The sequence below is a fragment of the Pristiophorus japonicus genome, chromosome 13, assembly GCF_044704955.1.
Source record: "Pristiophorus japonicus isolate sPriJap1 chromosome 13, sPriJap1.hap1, whole genome shotgun sequence".
Lineage (NCBI taxonomy): Eukaryota > Metazoa > Chordata > Chondrichthyes > Pristiophoridae > Pristiophorus > Pristiophorus japonicus.
Window position 1 is genome coordinate 38,165,021 of NC_091989.1, and position 24,366 is coordinate 38,189,386.

Here is a 24,366-nt window from a genome sequence, read left to right on the forward strand (position 1 = left end):
CAGACGAGCGGAATCCCTTGCGATTTCAGTACACCTCCCCCCTCCGGTAATGGTGCTCGCAGGGCAATATGGGTACAGTCAACAGCATCCTGCACCTTGCGGAAGCCGGCAATGCGTGCAAATCCCAAAGCCCTGTCACTCTGTGCCTCCCTGGTCATTGGGAAGTTTATAAATTCCATCCGGCGTGCATACAGTGCTTCGGTTACCTGTCAGATGCAACGAAGAGCAGCGTGCTGAGAAATACAGCATATGTCAGAAATAGACAGTTTCGTAAACGACAAGGGGTTAAGGTGTTATGGGGACCCAAGTCCATGATCGGATCAGCTCTGATCGTATTAAATGGCGGAGCAGGCTCAAGAGGCCGTATGGTCGACCCCTGCTTCTATTTCTTATGTTCTTATGTCCCCAGCTGATGCCTGAAAAAAGCCGCATGCATAAAAGGAAAGTGTTGCAGTCACCTTCATCTCGACAGAGAAGTGCAGTAATGATGGTGGTACTGGGCTGCAGGTCTGCCTTAATGAGCTGGCAAATCTCATTGATCACCTCTTTTCGGAAGCGCAGCCTTCAAACGCATTGTCGATCGGTCAGGTCTAAGTATGAGCGCTTCTCCCTGAAAATCCTTTGGGGGAAAGGCCTCCTCCTCCTCCTCATCATCAGTCTGCGACCTCCTCCATTACCCTGATAACTCTGCTCAATAAACCTTCTCCCATCTGGATCCTGCATTAGACAGGTAGTCAGCAATACAGGCTGAGATAGTACAGGCCCCATTCTTTTTAAATCTCCAGAATCTCCTCAAATATCCTGAGATAAACTCAAAATTATTTTTCAATGAAAAAAATATTAACTCAAATGCTATTTTAATAATGTACTCAGCACCAATAAAAATAACTTTCCCACTGTAAAGTCACTGTTCATCTCAGAAATACTGAAGTGCTGCTTTTGCTGACCACTTCCAATTTCAAATGGCGGCACCGAGCATTACCGCCCATTCCCGCCCACTTAAGAGTGAGTAAAACCACCTTTTCCAGGACAGTATGCAGCTCCAGTGGTATGTTTGCGGTATGAAACTTGTACTTTTGGGCGGTATGCAGGCAGTTCTGCACGGCGGATGGTGTGCATACCGCTCAGCGATATGTCAATGATGAATCTTCCGCCGAGCGGCACGTACATGTTTTTTGACCAAACTTGCATTTTTGGACGGTAAGTCGATGAATTTCGGGCCCCAGGACTTCTTGGGACATACTTGCACTGACACTGGCCTTCCTTCAGTCCTTGCCCCGTGCTCATTATTCATACAGTCAACAAGTTATTTGATCAGGAGATCATTACAGTCAAGCTCAATCCTATATTTATTTGAGGACACATTTGCACTTCTAGCAGGGCTCACTGGATAGCTGGCAAGAGCAGGACTCTCCATCCATTTTCTCCTCCCTAACCCGGCACTAATGCTAATTTTAATACTGCTACTGTGCTGCTGCTATCATTCCCACCATGGCCGAGGACAGCTAGCTCAACAACAATTGTGGATGAGACCTTCCTTAACTGTATGACTCTGCTACTAAGTAAGTACCTGGGATGGAGCAGCGAGGGGCTCCAATAGTCTTTTAGAAATATTTACATCCCAAAAGAAGCAAACATTAATTCTCAGACTGAAAACAGATTCTTAAACTACATGAACATTTTAAAATATTACGATTTGAAGTATTTTTTGAGATTAAACAGAAGGAACTTACTCATCATCTTTATCAGTTGGAATATCAGCCTCTCCAAGCACCAGAAGTAAAACTCTTAAGGGAGAAAATAAACATAATTCACAGCATTACAAGTAATTTTTAATGTCCAGACAGTAAATGAAAAGCTATTATTGAATGGTAGGACAGTAGAAGTGAAGTTATGCTATGATTACAATGAACTAGTCACATTACATTTTGAATATATTATTCATCTTCGTCACTATGTCACAAAAAGATACATCGTCATTAGAAGGAATATAGAAAAGAGGAAAAAAAACTGTTCCCAAAGATAAATGGGATGAGTTACGAGAAAAGATAGAGAAGTGTACGGTTTAAAATCTATTAGAGTGTTAAATGATAATCAGGGTTTACCATCTATTTACCAAGTTTAAAGAAAGTAAGGACCAGACGAGAAGACACAAAGGACATTTCTGAAATTAAATGTTGAGCATATAAGGAAAAGCCTCTTTACTTAAAGAGCGATAGATGTTTGCCTCAATCATATTACTCGGAAGATTTTTCCAAAATCATTGGGAGTATTCAATATACAATTACATACCATGATGGGGAGCTTTTGACCTCGAGGTAGCCTTTCCTAATTCCTTACTTTTCTTATGTTCTCTGTCAGTGTACATAATCCCGATCTCCTTGCCAATACTTGAGTGGCTTCATAATGAATGATGATGGTCCGATCTCTAGTCTGCTCATTTAGCTGAACTCAGCAGGGATGGCAGTAGAGACACCAACAGTTAACATGTGGCCCTACATTAGGGAAGGGAAAAATGGCCATGGTTTTGCTCCCGTTTGCCACTTAAAATTCCCTGCTGGAAGCGCCTGTGTAGATACTAGAGAGGATACATTTAGACTTGGATGAGATGTTGGAGGACAGGTAATACCATGAAAGTACATTTTTGAGATGCACGTTCAGGAGAGCAGGCACCAGGGGTTGAAAATTGAAAAGAGAAAAGGAATATCAGTTTAAGTAAATTCAACATTAATATACCTGCTTGCTCCAACTGTTGTACTGTAACGTGCTGCAAAGGCACCAGATGACAGCATAGGGGATACCACAACACCATTCCTAACCTATGTAATAGGAAACAAAGGTTATTAGACTGCAAAGCAGATCAGCTACCTTCGTCTACAGTAAGTGAGACAAGCTCAGTACAAAACAGATCTATAAAATCAGTCCATCCTCCTCAACCAAGACAGGATAATGTCAATCTCTGGGGCAAGCCTGGGTGTCATGGTATATCAGTCATTGAAGGTTGGCATACAGGTACAGCAGGCAGTAAAGAAAGCAAATGGCATGTTGGCCTTCATAGCAAGAGGATTCAAGTATAGGAGCAGGGAGGTCTTACTGCAGTCATACATGGCCTTGGTAAGGCCACACCTTGAATATTGTGTACAGTTTTGGTCGCCTAATCTGAGGAAGGACATACTTGCTATTGAGGGAGTGCAGCGAAGGTTCACCAGACTGATTCCCGGGATGACAGGACTGACATATGAAGAAAGACTGGATCAACTAGGCTTGTATTCAATGGAATTTAGAAGAATGAGAGGGGATCTCATAGAAACATATAAAATTCTGACAGGATTGGACAGGTTAGATGCAGGAAGAATGTTCCCGATGTTGGGTCACAGCCTAAGGATAAGGGGTAAGCCATTTAGGACTGTGATGAGGAGAAACTTCTTCACTCAGAGTTGTGGGCATGTGGAATTCTCTACCACAGAAAGTTGTTGGGGCCAGTTCGTTAGATATATTCAAAAGGGAGTAAGATGTGGCCCTCACGGCTAAAGGGATCAAGGGGTATGGAGCGAAAGCAGGAAGGGGGTACTGAAATGTATGATCAGCCATGATCATATTGAATGGTGGTGCAGGCTTGAAGGGCCGAATGGCCTACTCCTGCACCTATTTTCTATGTTTCTATGTAAGCCAGATGGACCAAAATGGTATTTTCTGGTTCTGTACAGTCTTACATTCTTCCAGCTTGGAGTTGCTCATTCAGTTTTGCTCTTTCATTAAAGCGTGCAGAAAATATGCAGTGCAACCCTCCCCCATTGTTATACTTTAAGGATTGCAGCAACAATCAGACTTTTAGGGAAATTTCTTTGTGCTCCATCTCCCTATTTTCTCCCCACGCTATCAACTCTTTGTTAGAGTCCCACCATCAATGTTCCCTTAGTCCAAAACAAGAAATTGATCAAAAAAATGCATGCAAGCACTGAAACATTTAACAACATGTAATTATATTCCTTAATTTGCCATTGTTGGTGTTAAACTTACGAATATTCAGAACATAAAACATAGAATGAGGAGGAATATTTGTTCTCCTCACAGACCATTTGCAATTTCTTCTATTGCCACAGGATGGCTGCAGAGTTATAGACACGGTTGTCACAGCAGGGCACAGATTTCACCCACCTCCCTTTTGGTGATTTTATCAATCAGTGGAAATATTTTTCCCAAGGACAGTAAAAGATTTTCATCTTTCAGGTGTGCACAGTCACCACCACTGTGGAAAAATTCAGAAAATAATTTCAAGATACCACAAAGAATGTCAATCGCACGCCGACATAATGAAAGAAGCCGAAAGCTGAAGTCAGCCCATAGATCACCGAATGAGCTTTTTCCACCAAGGATGTATCATGCAAGTTGCTTTGTTGCTTCAAAAAGTTGGAATTTCTCCTCATAGGTAGAAATGTTTATTAAACACATGCATGGGCCAGATTTTTGCGAGCAGATCTTCGCCTCAATTTGACCCTCCGCAGCGAAAATCTGGTCACAAAGCTCGGGTAGGATCCTCGGGTACCTGTTTACAGCAGCTCTTCTAAATACCGCCGGGAAGAGGTGCGCCGACGTGGACTGCGTTTGCATCAGAGTTTCGGCACACCCGTCGGTACAGCCCTGCCAGCAGCGGTAAGTATGAAAACCTGCGAAAAAGGTAAGTTAAAGTATTGATTGTTAAACCTTTTTGCAGCGATTAGATAGTTAAAGGTCTTGTAATTGTTTTTGGAATGTTTGTCCTCCCAAGACCTCTCTCGCAGCGCTCCCGGCCCCACACTAAAGTTGCCGAAACTCGCGGGAATGCTTGTGCAATGCCTCCTTTACCGATCTACCCCTGGTGCAGATGTAAAACCCGAAAGTTCGGCCTAAAAACGGTAGCGCAGCGAAAACGGTAAGTTTCACGTATCGCTACCGTTTCGGCGAAAAACCCCAAAAGCCGAAAATCTGGCCCACGAGTTGTATTTCAAGTTAGTAATGCTCTTCTCTCCCAGCAGTACCCGCTTTAAATATTCTCAAATTGCTTCTTTTACAACAAATAATTGTCCATTTTGTTCTACTAAAGATGCCAAGCGAAGAGGTCTGCAATTCCTAGATAATGCTGCTGACTTTCTGAAATGTTGTGGTTATCAGATATCTTCCAAACTTTTCACCCAACTCTTCCTGTTTAAATATTCTTTGGATGTATTCCATCAATTTACATTTATCTCCACTTTAAGCAGCAGAAATAGTAAACAAGGTTTTCTATTACATTTTTTTTTTAATTTGTTTTTTTCCCCCCACTTTATCACTTAATTTATTTTCTTATTATTTTCCCTCTGCCTCTCCTGAAAGTATTAAATTCTTGCTGAGGTACCATTCCATATGCACCAGTCAATTTCCAGTACTCCTTACTAAGTAGTCGCTCTTAATTTGTAAATCAAGTTAGCAAGGACCTCATTCTGTTTCCATTTGCATACTTCCAGCAGGGATCAATTAACAGGAGTGGCAAGCCTGGCCAATTTTTCATTGTTTACCCCAGGAGTGTCGACAGTCAATTGTAACCCTTCACTCTCACACGGTCAGCAAACTCAGCACAAACCAGGCACTGAACCAGAAACCTTCTTGGCCTGCATGGCTCAGCTATGGACAGTCTTAACCAGAAATCCACTGGGGTAGCAATCAACAGGGAAGAAAATTACTCCATACTCTCACCAATTACCTCCATTTCCAGTTATTACCAACTTCCCTGTTTTTCCCTAGTCTCTCCAGATAACACATGAACTGTGCCTCCACAGAAACTTTTTATGCAATTCAGCCAAACCTGATGAGAACGCCAACTTCTTCCATGGCAATTTTCTTCTCTTCTACTTGAAGGCATTGATCCAACCTGGTTAACTTTTCTCCACAACTGGCCAATGCAGTTCTTACACGTGGAGCCAACACTAGAACCTTCTTCATGTGGGAATCCATGAACTCATCAAAATCTTGATTCACTTTAGAAACCATAGTTATGTTCTTCTCTTCTGCATTTGTAGCAGCACTTGATTCAGAATTACCCTCTTCAATACCAATGTTCCGTTTCTTAGTGCTTAGGTCTTCAATAAAGAAACTGTCTGAAGAAATTGTGCAAAGTGAAAAACTGGTTAATAGCACACATCAATTAGTCTGTATTTAGCCCACTTTCTTACCATCTCCAGAATGAATGAAACAAGCCATTATTTCTTGAATGTACATATTCGAGTCACAAGGCAAGATTTCCCTCTTTCACTACAAGACACAACAGCCTGCCCTTATGTCTCAGAGCTCAATCCGACCGACCTCCTGAATTCAGTTTAATAATAAAAATAAATTATGGCTGCAGGCTTCAGGCACCTGCAGCAACAGAATGAGTCTGCCTCCACAACCACTGAAGAGAAGTCAGGTTTTTGGTTACATTTTTTAAATGTAATCATTTGCCTCTCATCGATTGTCTCTGACTGATTGCAGTCCATTAGGAGTGGATTTAAATTGTTTTTAAAAATTCCCTCCCGTCCATCATAGCAACATTAGACAAAAGCATCATACTGGCATCCTCTGCTGTTATAGAGGTAGCGAGAGCAATGTCATTTCAGCAGCAGCAGACATCCACTCTGAATATGTCTGTTCACATCTGGCTGTCTATATTCAACAGTCACCATCCCTTCTGATGGAAGATCCTTGGAAGCAGGATAACCAGCAAGGAGTGGAGAACAGCTCCTGGGCATATTTTCCACCCCCGCCCAAAGCCAGGCAGGTGATCATCCCCATATAGTATGTATAAATCTGAAGCTGACCAATGTAATATTACATGAAAATAGGAAGCCTTTTAATAATTTAAAACATTTTTGGAGTAACCCATTTAAGGGGCAAGTCCACACTGCCAAAGTTGAAAAAAATAGAATAGAAATTAGATAAATCAGTAAATTAATGGTTAGCCGATGCCAAACTTGGGTTCATGGAGATTGTAGAAGAAAAGCAAAGCTGAGCTGATGGGAAAGACTGATGAATCGTGATACTGATAGCGAGACAGAGGAAGAAGGAGGAATATATAGGATGGCATATAGGAAGAACAAGAGAGGAACATTGAGAGCAGCACTGATCATATTAGTAGCATCAATAAGAGAGATGAAGGAAATATTGCAGAAAGATTATTTCAAAATTAAATTCACAAAGTTTTACTGTCACCGAAAAGGGAAGTCATTAAGAATACACATTTAATTAATTTGATACTTGCACAGTTTTGGACAACTGACATGATATAGAACTGGAAACTGGGAAATGGATGATTCAGTGACTTGCCTTTTCCACTCTTAATCTCAACTAAATTCGGTTTACCATTATTCAACTAAACATTATAATATAGTTACTAAGCAAATGTTTATACAAATCATTTTGAATGCCTAGTCAAACTTTTCCAAAGTTTTATTTTCCTATAGCTCTCTCCTGTCGATGACAATTCCCCTTTATAATGAACTCATGTAGATTTGAATCCAATGCAAATTAATAGGATGATAGCATCTTCTCCAAGCACGATATAAATGGCTCCACATGAAAAAAGTCTGGAGCCAACCCAGTTCCCAAAATGTGGGGGTCATGGCACAAAATTGCCCATAATATACAAGCACAATATATTCTCACTCAGAGGCTGGATTTTCTCACCATTGGCTTATGAACAAGCAGGAAATTTAGACTTCTAGCACTGGAAATGGAAAGAAAATCAATCAGTGATGCAGTAAATGGTGCTATCCTTTATTTGGAATTACTGCACATTTGTTGAGGCACAGTAAAGGCAGCTTTATTCTGCATCTGGCTACGATACTTGCCATGGGAGTGACTGAGACATTATTGGGTAATCAAAGCTTCTTTCCTAAGTATTGAGGCCCCTCACTGTCATGAAGATAAAATTCCTCCCCACAAATACAACCCTAAAACAAGTCTTTTCTTTCTAGAAAAAATGTGCACTAAGAATTTTATATAAGATTGAGAAAAATATTACCGTGATTCTTCAAATAATTCCAGTATGGCTGATGTACAGCTCTCACATTCTGAATAGTTTCTATGGCACTGTTGGGACAAATCAGTAACATTTACTGTACACTTCAATGCTTGATATACAAAATATAAATGCTCCGTGACTACAATTCACTATCTCATCACTAAGTAACATATCATAGCTGGGCTTCTAGATCTGAAGCTTAGAAGAACATAAGAAATAGGAGCAGGAGTAGGCCATTTAGCCCCTTGAGCCTACTCCGCCATTCAATAAGATCACCTCTCATTCTTCTAAACTCCAATGAGTATAGGCCCAACCTGCTCAACCTCTCTCCATATGACAACCCCTTCATCTCAGGAATCAACCTTGTGAACCTTCTCTGAACTGCCTCCAATGCAAGTATATCCTTCCTTAAATAAGGAGACCAAAACTATGCAGTACTCCAGGTGTGGTCTTACCAATACCCTGTACAGTTGGAGCAGGACTTCCCTACTTTTATACTCCATCTCCTTTGCAATAAAGGCCAGCATTCCACTTGCCTTCCTGATTACTTGCTGTACCTGCATGCTAACTTTGAGTTTCATGCACAAGAACTCCCAGATTCCCCTGTACTACAGCATTTTGTAATCGCTCCCCATTTAAATAATAATTTGCTTTTTTTATTTCTCCTACCGAAGTGGTTTCCCATTCATAAAACCATGCTGACTCTGCTTGACTGCATTATGATTTTCTAAATGTCCTGCTACTATTTCCTTAATGATGGACTCCAGCATATTCCACTGATAGATGATAGGCTAACTGGTCTATAGATTCCCTGCTTTCTTAAATAGAGGTTTTACATTTGTGGTTTTCCAGTCCGCTGGGACCTCTCCAGAATTCAGGGAAATTTGGTAGATTACAACCAATGCCTCCACCATCTCTGCAGCGCTTCTTTTAAGACCCTCGGATGCATGCCATCAGGTCTAAGGGACTTGTCCATCTTTAGTCCCATTAATTTGCCGAGTACTTTATCTCCAGTGATAGTTTGAAGTCCCCCCACCCCCCCCCCCCTCCCCCCAGCAATAGCTTCTTGATTATCAATTATTGGGATGTTTTTAATGTCCTCTACCATGAAAACCGATACAAAATACTTGTTCAAAGTCTCTGCCATTTCCTCATTTCCCATTATTAATTCTCCAGTCCCATTCTCTGTATACCCGTGGAAGCTCTTTCTGTCGGTTTTTATATTTCTTGCAAGTTTACTCTCATAATGCTATTTTCTCTATCTTTAATCATTTTTTTAGTCGTTTCTAAAAATTTCCCAATCCTCTGGCCTTTCACTGTCCTTCGCAACATTATATGTCTGTTTTCAATTTTATAATATCCTTTACTTCCTTAGTTAGCCAGTGATGGTTCTTCCTTCTCTTAGCATCTTTATTTCTCACTGGAATAAATGCTTGCTGAGACTTATGAAAGATCTCCTTAAATGTTTGCCATTGTGTTTCTGCAGTCTTATTCTGTAAAATATTTTCCCAGTCAACTTTAACCAACTCTGCCTTCATATACCTTTGTAATGACCTTGATTTAAGTTTAGGACACGAGTTTGAGACTCAGCTTTCTCACCCTCGAACTGAATTTGAAATTCTACCATGTAATGTTATGTTATGATCACTCTTCCCAAGAGGATCCTTCACTACAAGATCATTAATTAATCCAGACTCGTTACACATTACCAGATCTAAAATAGTCTGCTCCCTGGTTGGTTCCACAATGTATTGTTCCAAGAAACCATCCCGCATACACTCTAGGAACTCTTCCTCAAGGTTACCATTGCCAACTTGATTTGTCCAATCAATATGAAGATTAGAATCGCCCATGATTATTGCTGTACCTTTCTTACAAGCCTCCATTATTTCTTGATTTATATGCTGTCACAGAGTGAGTACACTTTGGGGGCCTGGAGACCACTCTTATCAGTGACTTCTTTCCCTTATTATTTCTTATTTCCACCCAAACTAATTCTACATCATGATCTTCTGAGCCAATATCATTTCTTACTACTGCACTGATCTCATTCTTTATTAACAGAGCTACCTCACCTCCTTTTCTTTACAAAATGGCAAAGGCCCCTGAATATTTAGTTCCCAGCATCGGTCACCTTGCAACCACGACTCTGTAATGGCAATCAGATCATACTCATTTATTTCTATTTGTGCCGTCAACTCATCTATCTTGTTATGAATGCTTCGTGCGTTCAGATATAGAGCTTCTAATTTTGTCTTATACGTTCTGTCCCTACTTGTCACACTCTGGTTATCATTACCCCTATCGCTATCCTGAACTTTTGCCTTCTCCTTTCTCTTTGACTTTCTAAATTTACACTCACCGGATCCTTCCTTCCTTCCTTCCTTCCTCCTCCTCCCCTCCACCCCTCCACCCCCCCCCCCCCCCCCCAAACAGAACAGCTCTCTCCTATCCCAATACTGGTGCCAGTGCCCCATGAATTGAAACCCATTTCTCCCACACCAATCTTTGAGCCACGCATTCATCTCTCTGATCCTATTTACCCTATGCAAATTATGTAAATATTACTATATTAGCAGCCACCTCCCAATACTACTAAGCCCAACAGGGATGCCCACTGTTCTGAGCTGGTTGTCGGTCTAATTTTTAAAAGTTCTCTCAATCTCATTCCTCACTGCTACTTGATTTAACTAGCCTTCTCTCCTAATCTTTTCAACCTTGTGGTGTCCTGCACTATGGGACTGGCTACTTGATCTAGATTTTTCAATTAAAAAAAGATTATACTGTGTAAAAAATGACAGTCAAGATTACAACCCATTAAGTACCATCAATGCTAAAGAATTCAGAAGTTCTAGTGGTTTGCACGGGTGAGATGATACTGTACTAAAAGCATCCCTATACTCTGAACAGACATTGGCAGAAGACAAGGGACAGGTGTCACTGCCTCCTCAGTTATTGAATGTGAGAGGAATCCCAGCTATTCCGAACACACATGGGGAAGATAGTTAGAGTTCTCTTTTCCCATAAATTTCAAATACAACAGTATCAGTAACATTGTAATGAATCAGAGAAAATTTCTTTAGAAGTAGATTCGACTAGGTGCAAAAATGCTACCATGTTACAATGGAAGTTTAGGATTACCCGACATAAATTTCTAATTCAACTCAATTAACGGAGAATGGGGAAAACCAATTAAACTTTGAACCATATCCAATTATTTCATCTCTTTACACTAATTCTACCAAAATCATATATGTGGCAATTAAAACATTTTACTCTTAATTTTGATTAATACCAAATTATTAATATAACACTACACCTTGTGTTACACAAAAGTAGCTTTCCATTGCCCTGACAATATGGTTCCAATCTACTTTTTGGAACTGGGAGAAAACATTTAGGACAAAGAACTGAAACCTATTTGAATACAATGTAGCACTGAAGTCAGATTTGACTTTTTTCCCCATAAGCGACTTACTGCCTTGTAAAATCCAGCAAAATGTTTAAGCAGTACAAGTCATAATAGTTAAGTACTGAACAGCACTGAGTATGCAAATACCTGCTGCTCAATTAAGATGATCACTAAAAAATTGTGCAAAGCTTGCCAATAGTTCAATTAACTTCATATCATTTATCTTTCTTTGCTGTCCACACAAACATTAATGGAAATTGGACACGATATGAGAAATGTGACAAAAAATAGAAAGAAACTGAAAAACATATGGGTTGACAAAATACCTTATGCATGGTGCCATTTGACCAACCAATGGAGGCACAGGATCTCCCAATAATGCTCGGACAGTCATACAGACAGATTCTGAAAGGGAACGTAAATTGTATCCTCCCTAAAAACAAATTGTTTTTAAAGTTATGAGGACTAGTGGAGAATAGATATGGACTTTGATTATGTGTGAAAAGGAAAATCCCTCTAAGATCATTAAGCAGCCTTTTAACTGATATGTGCCTCAATTTAGCCCACTTTATATTATCCATGTAAACATAATTATACTGTATTGAATTTTAGTTAATAGGAAAAAATATACAGATCATTTTAAAAGACATTCACACATGCTCTAATAAAGTTTTATTTCTCTATAATTCTTTCCTATATTAGTTTAAAAAAATCCCTATTACAAATTAATTTGGGTACTGTATTTAGTTTAATTTATAACGGATGAAGCCCTTTTAGAATAAGTAAAGATAGTTTACGAAGGGTCCCATGACAGAGATTTCAAAATACAATATGCGTAGACAACACTGTAAAATCCAGATTATAATAGAACAGCAAATTTTATAATGCACATATATTTTTTAATTTCCCAATTTATAGGTCATAAAATATGCGGGAAAGTGTGACTTATCAGATAGTATGGGCAGCGTACCACTCCAGGGAGCAGCACGTGCTGGTGTAGGAGGGCAAAGGCAGCGAAGAATGATGTCATCAAGGTCCAGGTTGGTGATTGGAGCGTGGGCAGGTATTGCAGGAGTGGCGAGGTCTGGGCGAAGGAGCGGCGGGAGACTGTAGAGGAATGTGATCGGGGCCCAGGGGAGGCGTGAGTTCGGGGCCCAGAAGAGGCGAGGGCCCAAAGGCAGCACGGGTCAGCCTACACTGCAATATGTGTGCGCATATGATCCATGCAGCAGAGCTGGTCTCCAGTTGTCTTGGGTAATCCTTGCCACTGGACCAAGACCTAGCTCTGTCAAGCTCGTGTGGTGGCTGGTGTGCAACGGCCACCACACATTAAAAAAATCCACGCATAGGCATCTTCCACCCTTGAGGATGTAGTTCGGGTCCTTCATTGAAACACCTGTGAACTTATCCTTTTTTGGCGTGGAAGTAAGTCATCCTCGTTTCGAAGGACCGCCTATGATGATGATGGATAGTACTACACTTTGCACATGGCAAAAACATGGTGAGTTGCAGCTTGCTGCATCATAGTATTTGCTGGACATTGGTTTGCTCCATCGGTACCTTACAGGCATAATCTCTGTATTTTAGGCAGAAATTATGGCAAAAAGGCCAACACTTTGTATCTCCCTGTGGTTGGCCGTATAGAGCAGCATTGTTAAACGGCAAAGGAGCAGGTCTTTCACCCATTAATCCAAGTGAGGAATGTTTCATAGCACACACAGAGCTGAAAAAATGATGAAGGTGGGAACACTATACATTTTAATGCATGGCAGTTTATTTTAATAAGTTTTTTTTTAAATCCTAGCAAAATTTAAATGGCAGTCATGTTCTGCAATAACAAGACTGGCATTTCCCAGTATAGAAAGTGCTGGCAACCTAAAAAATACCCAATCTGCCAATTACATCACTGTGGTTTACAATGTCATTGTGCCTTAGTCTTTCACAGCCTTGGGAGCATGAATGTTATTTTCATCTACAACCTTCATTCGCGGTCGATATGACGGCACACTCTCGAGCCAAATCCCGAACTCGTGATGTGTCAAATTCTGACTGCGCATCAGCTTCGCTGCACGTTTCACCTACCCATTCAAATCAACGTGCTGGCAAAAAAAGTTGGGCCAATTGCCACCTACTGTGCATTAATTACCCTGAACATTTTTTACATCTGATGCAAACAGGTGCAGGAGCCTGTTGCACAGCGAAAGGGGAGGGGGGCGGGGGGGGGGGGGGGGGATGAGAAAATTGTATTTGCTTATGCTACAGTGATTTGTGTCTGAGCAGAGAGAAACTTTGAAATAAACTTTAATTTATTTGAGTTTGAAAACAAGGCATTTTTGTGTCACTGTCTTTGCTGGCCAAAAGCCTTTTGTAGTTTGGTTTAATTCCCACCTTCTATTAGACAGGATTTAATTCACTTTCATGATTTCCTCATGTTATCAGACACTTATACTCTTAATTTTAGATTATTTAAGTTAATTAAATTTATTAGAGAAACAAATTTCAATAAGACTATAAGACTGTAATTATAGGTCTGTGTATTATAATCTTGGTTTGTGCATTTGCAATGATCATCATTTATTAACAAAACAGCATTTCTGGCTGCTAAATTATTTAAAATGAGATGTGGGTAAATCAGCAAATTCCTGTTTCCCGATTGGCTAAGAGGCAGGAAGTGAAAGGAACATCGCCTCGTGATCCCCAGGTTCGCATACGCACAGCGGTGCGCCCCGGGATCTGTGGGCCACTGCACAAGTCTGCAGCATTTGAAAGCAACTTTTTGAAGGGGAAGTTTGCACAAGGCAAGTGAGGATTTCGTTCGGATGTCCTTTTACCTTAGCTCCGACGCCAACCGTGAATTCAGGCCTAACTTCTCTCCTTAAGTTGGCATTCGGAGGATGAAACTCCCATCTTTCTCCTATTGTTTTTATCTGTCCAGCTCTGTCACAATCCAGGGGCCATAAACTGCCTCCATGTTGCTGCCAAACAAGTTCTGAAACCAGCTGCCAAGGGGACAGCACAGTAAAGACAGGAAATTCTGTGTAGTGTGACAAGCTCAAATCTACATCCCACCATTCATCTCTCCATTCATTTTAAGGCACTTTTACAATACAGAGGCACTTTTGTAGACCACCACCATATTGGCCTTCTAGCACCACTCACCCACATTTATATTTCCACTCCAATACTATTCTCTATCGGACATTGGGCAAGAACAGAGCCTCACAATCAGCAGCAAGGTCCACTGCTGAAGAAGTCAGGCAGTTTATATTTCCAATTTTATGTTTTCCATCAGCTACAGTTTTGAAATTTAAAAGCAGTACAGTTATCTTTAACGTCCACCTAAACAGGCAGATAGGACCTCAGGCTAACATCTCATCTGAAAGGCAGCACCTCAGAAATTGCAGCACTCCCTCAGCACTATACTGAAATAGATTATGTGCTCAATTCTGGTGTGGGCCTTCAATCCACAACACAAAGGCAAGAAGATAACAATATCAAGGTGACATACACGGTGATAAATATGAGTAAACCTTAATGAACTACAATTCCACAAAACTGGAATAAAAACAAAGAATGTGGCATAGAGCTTAATATATATTTCTGTTTTCCTGAATTATGATTGTAGTTCCAGAGGGAAACTACTTGCTTTCAGCAGTTCAATGTTGGTCATAAAGTCAGCATCATCCATTATCATAGAATGGAATCATTGGGGTCAAGTTTCGGCCGCCCGCTAGAACGGCGCACATCGGAGAGGCCCGCCTAATTTATAGAACAAAAATTGCGCCGAATACTTACCTTGCGATTCTCAGATAGCTGGAGGCCCAATTCCACCTTGGCGTTGCGCAGCAGGAGCTGCTGGGGGCGGAGCTAGAGCCCTGCGCCGAAAACAGTGCCGGCAGCTGCGCGCGTGCGCAGTAGAGGCTGCGCGCGTGCGCAGTAGCTGCTGGTGTCCTGTCTCCAGGGCGACAACCCTATCCTAGGCCAAAGGGACGTCGCCCCTATCCTCGGCCAAGTGGCCTGCGCATCTTACCTCGGCGGCGGAGCCCGCCCACCCGGCCTCTCGCTGGGGACGGGCCCCGCCCGAAGAACTCCTGGCAGCCGGCGTCATCGTTGGTGTCAGCGGGGTGCACCGGCCCGCATCTCGCTGGGGCGGGCCCCGCCCGAAGGGACGTCGGCAGCCCGGCATCGGCTGCATGCGGGCCCCGCCCGAAGTCCTCGGCGGGGTCCGGCTTCCTCGACGTCGATGGGGCCCGCCCGCCCTGCATCGGCTGCGTGTGGGGCTTCTTCTTCGTCATCTTCTCTCTCCCCGCCCATCTTCCTCTCTTCTCCCCCCCCTCATCTTCCTCTCTTTCCCCCCCCATCTTCTTCTCCTCTTTCTACCCCCCCCCCCCCGCCTTCTCCCTGGTGCTGCAGTAGGCGAGTAGAAATAATTTATTTATTGAGTGATATTTAATTTTTTTTTAATTTTTTAATTTATTTGGATTGATTTATTTATTGATTTATCTATCATTTATTATTGATGGCTCTTTATTTGTAAAAGTGAAGTGATTAATATTTGTAAACCCCCCTCCCCCCATCTTTCGTTCCATATGCCTGATTTCCAAGTGTAGGCAACATTTTTCTGAGCGTACAAAAATCTACACTTACTCCATTCTAAGTTAGTTTGGAGTAAGTTTTTGCTGCCTAAACTTGCAAAACAGAAGTAAGTGGCCAGACACGCCCCCTTTTGAAAAAAAAAATCTGTTCTAAAATGAAACTGTTCTAACTCACTAGAACTGGAGCAAACTAAAGGCCGAGAATTGCAATTTCTAAGATACTCCATTATAAACTAGTTGCTCCAAAAAAATAGGAGCAACTCAGGCCAAAACTTGACCCCATAAAATGGTTACAACACAGAAGGCAGCCATTTGGCCTATCAAGCCCGTTCCAACTCTCAGCTAGTCCACTCCCCTGCCCTTTCCCCATAGCACTGCAATATTTTTCCTTCAGATACTTATCCAACTCCCTTGTGAAAGATAAAATTGAGTCTGCCTCCACCACCCTTTCAGGCAGTGCAATTCAGATCTTAATCACTCGCTGTGTAAAAAAGTTTTTTCTTATGTTGCCTTTGGTTCTTTTGCCAATCACCTTAAATCTGTGTCCTCTGGTTCTCAATCCTTCTGTCAATTGGAACAGTTTCTCTCTATCCTGTCCCGACCAGTCATGATTTTGAACACCTATCAAATCTTCTCTGCTCCAAGGAGAACAACCCAAGCTTCTCCAGTCTATCAACGTAACTGAAATTCCTCATTCCTGGAAATATTCTTGTAAATATTTTCTGCGCCTTCTCTAAGGCCTTCACATCCTTTTTAAAGTGTGGTGCCCAGAATTGGACACCATATTCCAGTTGGGGCCGAACCAGTGTTTTATACAGGTTCATCGTAATCTCCACACTTTTGTACTCTATACTATTTATGAAGCCCAGGATACCTTTTTAACTGCTTTCTCAACCTGCCTCATCAGGACAGAAAAAAAGGACAGAAAAAAGTCCAACAAAATCCCTCTATCATGTTCCAATCTACTGTGAAACATGGTAAATAAATCGCACCTTCACAATGTTTTTGTGTCGTCTAAATATTGAGTAGCAACCCACATACTTGATTTTAGTATATGCATCAGTAACAAAAGGTCACAAATTACCTACAAAAACATACAACACCAGTCAATTTTCATACACAATGCTCAATCATAAGCAATTTGATCAAATATTCAGTAATAACATGCACGGTAGACAGAAAATGAAGTTACATACCTCTAAAACAACACAGAGCTTCCCATTAGCTAACGGCATCAGCAATTGAGTCAGATGAGCAAAACATTCCGGCGTAGCACACATTTCACCCTAGAGGGTGACAAGAGTAAATTGTCAAATTGCGCTAATGATATTCCTAGGGCCAGAGCACTTGAACATTTTGAAGAAACTTTCGAGAAAATACTTTTAGTTTTACTGTGATGAAGTTAACTGACTGTTGCTTCACCCTTCATAAATTGTTCACATATAGTTACTTGTTGAATTGCGTCTGGTTTAAGCACAGTTCACTTACAAAGTATCAAGGCTTTTTTTTTTGAAGCAGAAAAAAAAGTCGACTCCGCTTTAGGCAGATAGTTGTGTGTTTCGCACAGACACTGCTGGGTGCGAGGAAGGAAGAATAGAAGAATGACAAAGTTATTCAGATTTATAGAGGTAAATTTTGGCCAGGAATTGCTCCGTTTTCTTTGGAACAACTTGATTTTTCTGGAGTATATTAAAAATCCCCATTTTGCACATTCAATTTGCGCCAGTGTAAGTGAATTAGTTACGATTTTTTTAGTTTCATTTTTTTTTCTCAAAAGGGGGCGTTACCAACCACCTACGCCAGTTTTGGCCACTTTGGCCAGCTAATAGTTACTCCAAATCTACTTAGGCCAACGTATGTGGTCACTTCAGAAAACCTTTGCGGAGCGTTAAGAAATCAGCGCAGGTAGGTACATCGGAGGCCAGCAGAACTTAATGACTTGACTAAAGAATGTGAATATGATCAAACAGCTATACAGGACATCATATGACAAACTTCGCAAAGTTAACTTACTATACAACAGAAGCATTCATGGAAGCTTAAACTACAAAAATAAAAGTAAAAAAGATAGTTGAATTAAATTACCCTAATCTCACAACTAATTTAAACAATTATTTGTGTGCAATGGGCCAAAATTGAGCACATATTATCTAAATAAAGTCTTCTTCAATAAATAAGATATTCTCTCAATGTTCCTCCATCACTTATGTTCTTCTTTCACAATAGCACCAGGTGAATAGGCTTGACAAATGGTCACCCCACTATTCACAAGAGACAAAACATATTTACATAATTTTTTTCAAAATATCCAAAAGTCCAGGAAAATAACAAGCTATTAAGAAAGTTCAAAAATAGCTACAGTGCATAAAATTTCAAACCCGAGGTCGATCGCACCGGGAGGCCACTCGGCCAGGGATAGGGGCAGGCATTGGGTACCACACGCACAGTGGCTGCAGCACGCACACAGAGGTTGGGGGCGAGGAGCTACTGCACATGTGCGGACACTCCACTGCGCACGTGCAAACGTCCCGGCACTGTTTTCAGCGCAGGATGCTGGCTCCGCCCCCGACCCAACTGGCCACACTACGAGACGACCACGGAGAGGCCGGACAGCGGCCAAAGTGGGAAACTATTTTTTTGGCACACTTATCAACGGAGAAAAGCGGCCCATCTCCGGTAAGTGCGCCGAAAAAAGGGGTGAGCCAAATTTGAGCCCATAGTCAGTAATGTAAAAAAAAAAATCAAAATCAATCATTATGGCCATATGCAAAATGCTTCAGCTTGATCAAATTCAGAAGATAAACAATCACGTCTATTTAATGATGGAGGATTTGTAGTCCCCATTAAAATAACACATACCTCGGGATCTCCAATAGCAGAATCAAATCCAGCTGAAACCAGAATCAATTCTGGATTAAACTGCAATAACAAGTAAAGTAATTTATTAACAGCATATAGAAACAAAGAAATCCCATAAAACAAAGATACAGGTATTAATATGGTTACGTAATACAAATTACCTCATAAGCCATCGGAAGTAAAATGTAGAGGAAAGCTGCCAAATAGTCAGCATTTCCCATTCCAACCTGTTATAAAAGAATTTTAAAAAGTTATTTTTATTCAAATTGAGAAATGAATGTAAAGATCCAAAGTCCACAGGGTAGGGCCCCGTCAGAGATGGGGAAAAAAAAAGAAAAGACAAAGTAAATCAGGAACTAATAATTAGATAGGTTAGATTTTAAAACCTTGAACATTGTAGGAGAAAATTAATTTACAAATGATAAGCCATTCATAGAACTTTACGGCACAGAAAGCCATTCTGCCCAGTGTGTTTGTGCTGGCTGAAAAGGAGCTCTCCAGCTTAATCCCATTTTTCCAGTGCCTTCAAGTGCATATCTAAGTACTTGTTGAATGTTATGAAGGTTTCTGCCTCTATCACCCTTTCAGGTGATAAGAGGCAGAAACCTCTCAGTGAAACAAAATCTCCTCAACTCACTTCTAATCTTTCTACTAATTACTTTAAATCTATGCCCCCTAGTTATTAACCTATCTGCTAAGGGAAATAGGACCTTCCTATTCACTCTATCCAGGCCCCTCATAATTTTATACACTTCAATCAAATCTCCCCTCAGTCACCTCTATTTCAAAGAAAACAACCCCAGCCTATCCAATCTTTCCTCATAATTAAAATTCTCCAGTCACTGAAGTCTAAATCATTGATATATACCACAAAGCAAGGGACCGAGTACTGAGCCCTGCAGAACCCCACTAGAAAAGGCCTTCCAGTCACAAAAACACCCGTCAACCATTATTCTTTGCTTCCTGCCACTGAATCAATTTTGGATCCAACTTGCAACATTCCCTTGGCTCCTATAACCTTTTACTTTTTCTGATCAGTCTGCCATTGGGGAACTTGTCAAAAACCTTGCGAAAATCCATGTAGACTTGATCTGAATGGGGAATATAGAAAAGCAGTTTCAGATCAAATGACAACATTTTTCTACCATGACAAAGTTCACAGGAGCAGAATTTCTCAATGGCCCACTTACACTGAAGAAATAATTCTTGAAGATATTCTCTATTACCAGCTCTAAGCCCTGCTGGAATATCTTGGTTATATTGTCAAGGGCAATAGGTCAAATTGTGTAGATGGTATCAAATGAGGAAGAATACAGTAGATTGGAAGAGAATACAAGGCAGATTAATGGAATGACAGACCTGATTTTAGGATGGGTGACGCAAAGCTTGGTCAAAGAAGTAGCTTTTAAGGAGGGTCTTAGAACAGAAGAGAGAAAAAGATGGAGGTTTCGGGAGGGAATTCCGGATCTTGGGGCCTAGACGTCTGACGGTAGGGCCGCCAACAGTGAGATGAAGGGAACTGGGGAGGGGAGGGGAGGGGGGGGGGTGGAAGGAGAGGATGCACTAGAGGCCAGAATTGGAGGAACGCAGAGTTCTTGGAGGGTTGAAGGCTTGGAGGACATTAGAGTTAGGGAGGGGCTAGGCCATGAAGGGATTTGAACACAGGATGAGAATTTAAAATTGCGGCCGTTTGGGAATTGGGCCCAATGTAGGTCAGAGAGCACCGAGGTGGTGGGTCAGCAAGGTTTGCTGTGGGTTAGAATACGGGTTGCAGGATTTTGGATGAGATAAATTTTATGGAGGGTGGAGCACGGGAGGCCATTGGAACAGTCAAGTCTGGAGGTGACAACGGCATGGACGACGGTTTCGACAGCAGATGGGCAAAAGTGGGCGACATTACGGAGGTAGAAGTGGACAGTTTTTGTGGCTGAGTCGGAAGGTCAGCTTATAGAGTCAAATAGGATGCTGAAGTTAAGAACAGTTGGCTTCAACCTGAGATAGTGGTCATAAAAGGGGATGGAATCAGTGGTAGAGTTTCTGGCAGAGGCCAAATACAATGGTGTTGGTCTTTCCAATGTTTAACTAGAGGTTATCGCAAATCATCCTGGACTGGATGTTGAACAAGCTGGCTAATAACAGAGGCAGGGAGGGGTGGAGGGAGGTAGAGCTGGGTGTCGTCAGTATACATGTGGAATCTAATGCCACGATTAGACAGGCAAGACTGGAATTAAGTTAAAAAGACACAAGGAAAGAGGACAAGGAAGAAAGCTGCAGTTGAAAAGCTAGCACCAACACAAACGTGACAGGCCGAATGACCCCCTTCTGCATGGTTGATTGTATGAAATTCCAAGCAACAAGATGGTTAAGATCAAAAATTTAACTTTTATTTTTAAAAACACCTTGTTCCATGGAATATTTATGTTGAATCCTGTCCCGCTGCCTTTTCCAACAACATCGTAGTCAGAGTCCTTTAAATTGGGCCAGAACTGCTGGTGTTCGTAACGATGCCATGAGAAGTACAGAACACTAAAAGAAACCAAAGCCATTCAAATAAATAACCTTTTAGATTTAAAAAGATACATTGACAATCTGTATCCTCCTAGTACACCAAGATGAATTCCACCATGCCAATTGCCATCCCAGGTGAAGTCAACTAACTCAACGGAGACCAGGGACTGAACCCGTTCAGTACTTTTTGCCAACACAGCTATTGCGAGAGCCAAGTTTATATGGAAATTTAGATCACTTCTCAATGATACGAACTACAAGTATAACAAAACCACTGGTTCAAGGTAGATTTCTCTCCTGTGATGATCGCGAACGTTAATATCGGTTCTATTTTTGCAAAAACACAAATGCAACTGTACCAACCTGGGATCCTCTTCAAATGCATACTGAGTTCCTTGGCCGTGATGCACATCCCAATCAACTATCAGAATCCTGGAAGAGAAAAATAATGCAAACTATATTCACTGTTACCAACACAAACCTAGTTTTCTAGTTTTTATAAAAGAACAGAACTCCACCTCTTTGTTCCATAGGCTTGTTTTGCATACTTGGCTGCTATTGCTACGTTATTAAAGACACAAAATCCACAGGCTTCACTCTTCTGGCTATGGTGACCTGGCGGTCTGGGGAGGGGAACAAAAAAGATAAACTTAACATATGTAAACAAGTACCCTGCATGAAATGAATGAACTGTAGAAATAATATGAAATTATCCTGTACCTGACCAATGCCATTCCATTTCTTACTCTGTCCAACATCACTGCATCAACAAGTTGCAGAGTTGCTCCCAGAGACACTTTGGCACAGTGGTAGGAGTTCTAAAACAAAATGAGACTTGCTTAAAACTGGCAATAAAGCCAAAACAACACACAGCACAAAATTGAAATGATGAAAAACCCAGTTAGCAATTAATATACAAATCATCTTTGTCAGTAATCAATTCAGCCGTTTCTGTAACAAGTTTATCTGGTTAATACATTCTCAAACATTTTCTAGCATTTAATAAAAAAATGCTTCACGTTTACTTTTTTGTCTAGATTTACTTTTTGGATTACTATCCGAGGTTTTTAAAACATGTTTGAAATGCTGGTTAATTGTGTTAATGGGATTAGTTTTGGATTGCTCTAGTAAAGAACCACAGTGACAATGGGCTGAATGGCTTCCTACTGTGCTGCAAACCACCAAGGCTGCTTCTATGGTTCACATAATCGCAACATCATTATCTTTCTTGTCCTAAAGGCAGTGACTCTTGCTAGGGTACAGTGCCAACCACCCATATACTACCTCATACAAGCAGTTATTTTTTTATATGTGGACCCAGACCACCATCATCATCATCATAGGCGGTCCCTCGAAACGAGGATGACTTGCTTCCACGCCAAAAAAAGATGAGTTCACAGGTGTTTCAATGAAGGACCCAAACTACATCCTGAAGAGTGGAAGATGCCCGTGCGTGGATTTTCTTTAACTTGGGATGGCCGTCGCACACCAGCCACCATACAGGCTTGACAGAGCTCGGTCTTTATCCAGTGGCAAGGCTTAACCAGGACGGCTGGAGACCTGCTCTGCTGCACGGACCTATTGCGCACACATATCGCGGTGTGGGCTGGCCCGTGCTACCCTGGAATACAACCTCCTAAAAAGGGATACAACCTCCATGAAACACTGTCCAGCAAAGATATACTGAAACATTTTAACTTGTTTATCACTGCAATAGAAATGATACACAGATTCTGTCATGCAATCAACAAAAAGTTTGAAGATCAAGTTTTTTACATAGAAACATAGAAAATAGGTGCAGGAGTAGGCCATTCAGCCCTTCTAGCCTGCACCGCCATTCAATGAGTTCATGGCTGAACATGCAACTTCAGTACCCCCTTCCTGCTTTCTCGCCATACCCCTTGATCACCCTAGTAGTAAGGACTTCATCTAACTCCCTTTTGAATATATTTAGTGAATTGGCCTCAACTACTTTCTGTGGTAGAGAATTCCACAGGTTCACCACTCTCTGGGTGAAGAAGTTTCTCCTCATCTCGGTCCTAAATGGCTTACCCTTTATCCTTAGACTGTGACCCCTGGTTCTGGAATTCCCCAACATTGGGAACATTCTTCCTGCATCGAACCTGTCTAAACCCGTCAGAATTTTAAACGTTTCCATGAGGTCCCCTCTCATTCTTCTGAACTCCAGTGAATACAAGCCCAGTTGATCCAGTCTTTCTTGATAGGTCAGTCCCACCATCCCAGGAATCAGTCTGGTGAATCTTCGCTGCACTCCCTCAATAGCAAGAATGTCCTTCCTCAAGTTAGGAGACCAAAACTGTACACAATACTCTAGGTGTGGCCTCACCAAGGCCCTGTACAATTGTAGCAACACCTCCCTGCCCCTGTACTCAAATCCCCTCGCTATGAAGGCCAACATGCCATTTGCTTTCTTAACCGCCTGCTGTACCTGCATGCCAACCTTCAATGACTGATGTACCATGACACCCAGGTCTCGCTGCACCTCCCCTTTTCCTAATCTGTCACCATTCAGATAATAGTCTGTCTCTCTGTTTTTACCACCAAAGTGGATAACCTCACATTTATCCACATTATACTTCATCTGCCATGTATTTGCCCACTCACCTAACCTATCCAAGTCACTCTGCAGCCTCATAGCATCCTCCTCGCAGCTCACACTGCCACCCAACTTAGTGTCATCCGCAAATTTGGAGATACTACATTTAATCCCCTCATCTAAATCATTAATGTACAATGTAAACAGCTGGGGCCCCAGCACAGAACCTTGCGGTACCCCACTAGTCACTGCCTGCCATTCTGAAAAGTACCCATTTACTCCTACTCTTTGCTTCCTGTCTGACAACCAGTTCTCAATCCACGTCAGCACACTACTCCCAAACCCATGTGCTTTAACTTTGCACATTAATCTCTTGTGTGGGACCATGTCGAAAGCCTTCTGAAAGTCCAAATATACCACA

General features: G+C 41.5%; 1 protein-coding gene across 3 annotated transcripts in view; it reads right to left on the reverse strand.

Moving 5' to 3' along the window:
* The window catches only part of hdac10 (histone deacetylase 10), a 45,075-nt gene that overhangs the window by 11,223 nt on the left and 9,486 nt on the right, over nucleotides 1-24,366 (reverse strand). For 2 of the 3 annotated variants that reach the window (XM_070897373.1, XM_070897375.1), the window contains exons 5-17: nucleotides 22,109-22,206; nucleotides 21,907-22,011; nucleotides 21,752-21,820; nucleotides 21,280-21,406; nucleotides 19,042-19,107; nucleotides 18,881-18,940; nucleotides 17,218-17,307; nucleotides 11,753-11,859; nucleotides 8,015-8,082; nucleotides 5,822-6,113; nucleotides 4,159-4,249; nucleotides 2,737-2,819; nucleotides 1,734-1,787 (exon numbers count right to left, since the gene is read on the reverse strand). In XM_070897373.1, the coding sequence (XP_070753474.1) occupies nucleotides 1,734-1,787; nucleotides 2,737-2,819; nucleotides 4,159-4,249; nucleotides 5,822-6,113; nucleotides 8,015-8,082; nucleotides 11,753-11,859; nucleotides 17,218-17,307; nucleotides 18,881-18,940; nucleotides 19,042-19,107; nucleotides 21,280-21,406; nucleotides 21,752-21,820; nucleotides 21,907-22,011; nucleotides 22,109-22,206 (1,310 nt within the window). The remainder of the gene's footprint in view (nucleotides 1-1,733; nucleotides 1,788-2,736; nucleotides 2,820-4,158; nucleotides 4,250-5,821; nucleotides 6,114-8,014; nucleotides 8,083-11,752; nucleotides 11,860-17,217; nucleotides 17,308-18,880; nucleotides 18,941-19,041; nucleotides 19,108-21,279; nucleotides 21,407-21,751; nucleotides 21,821-21,906; nucleotides 22,012-22,108; nucleotides 22,207-24,366) is intronic. The other variant, XM_070897374.1, reaches the window with a different exon arrangement.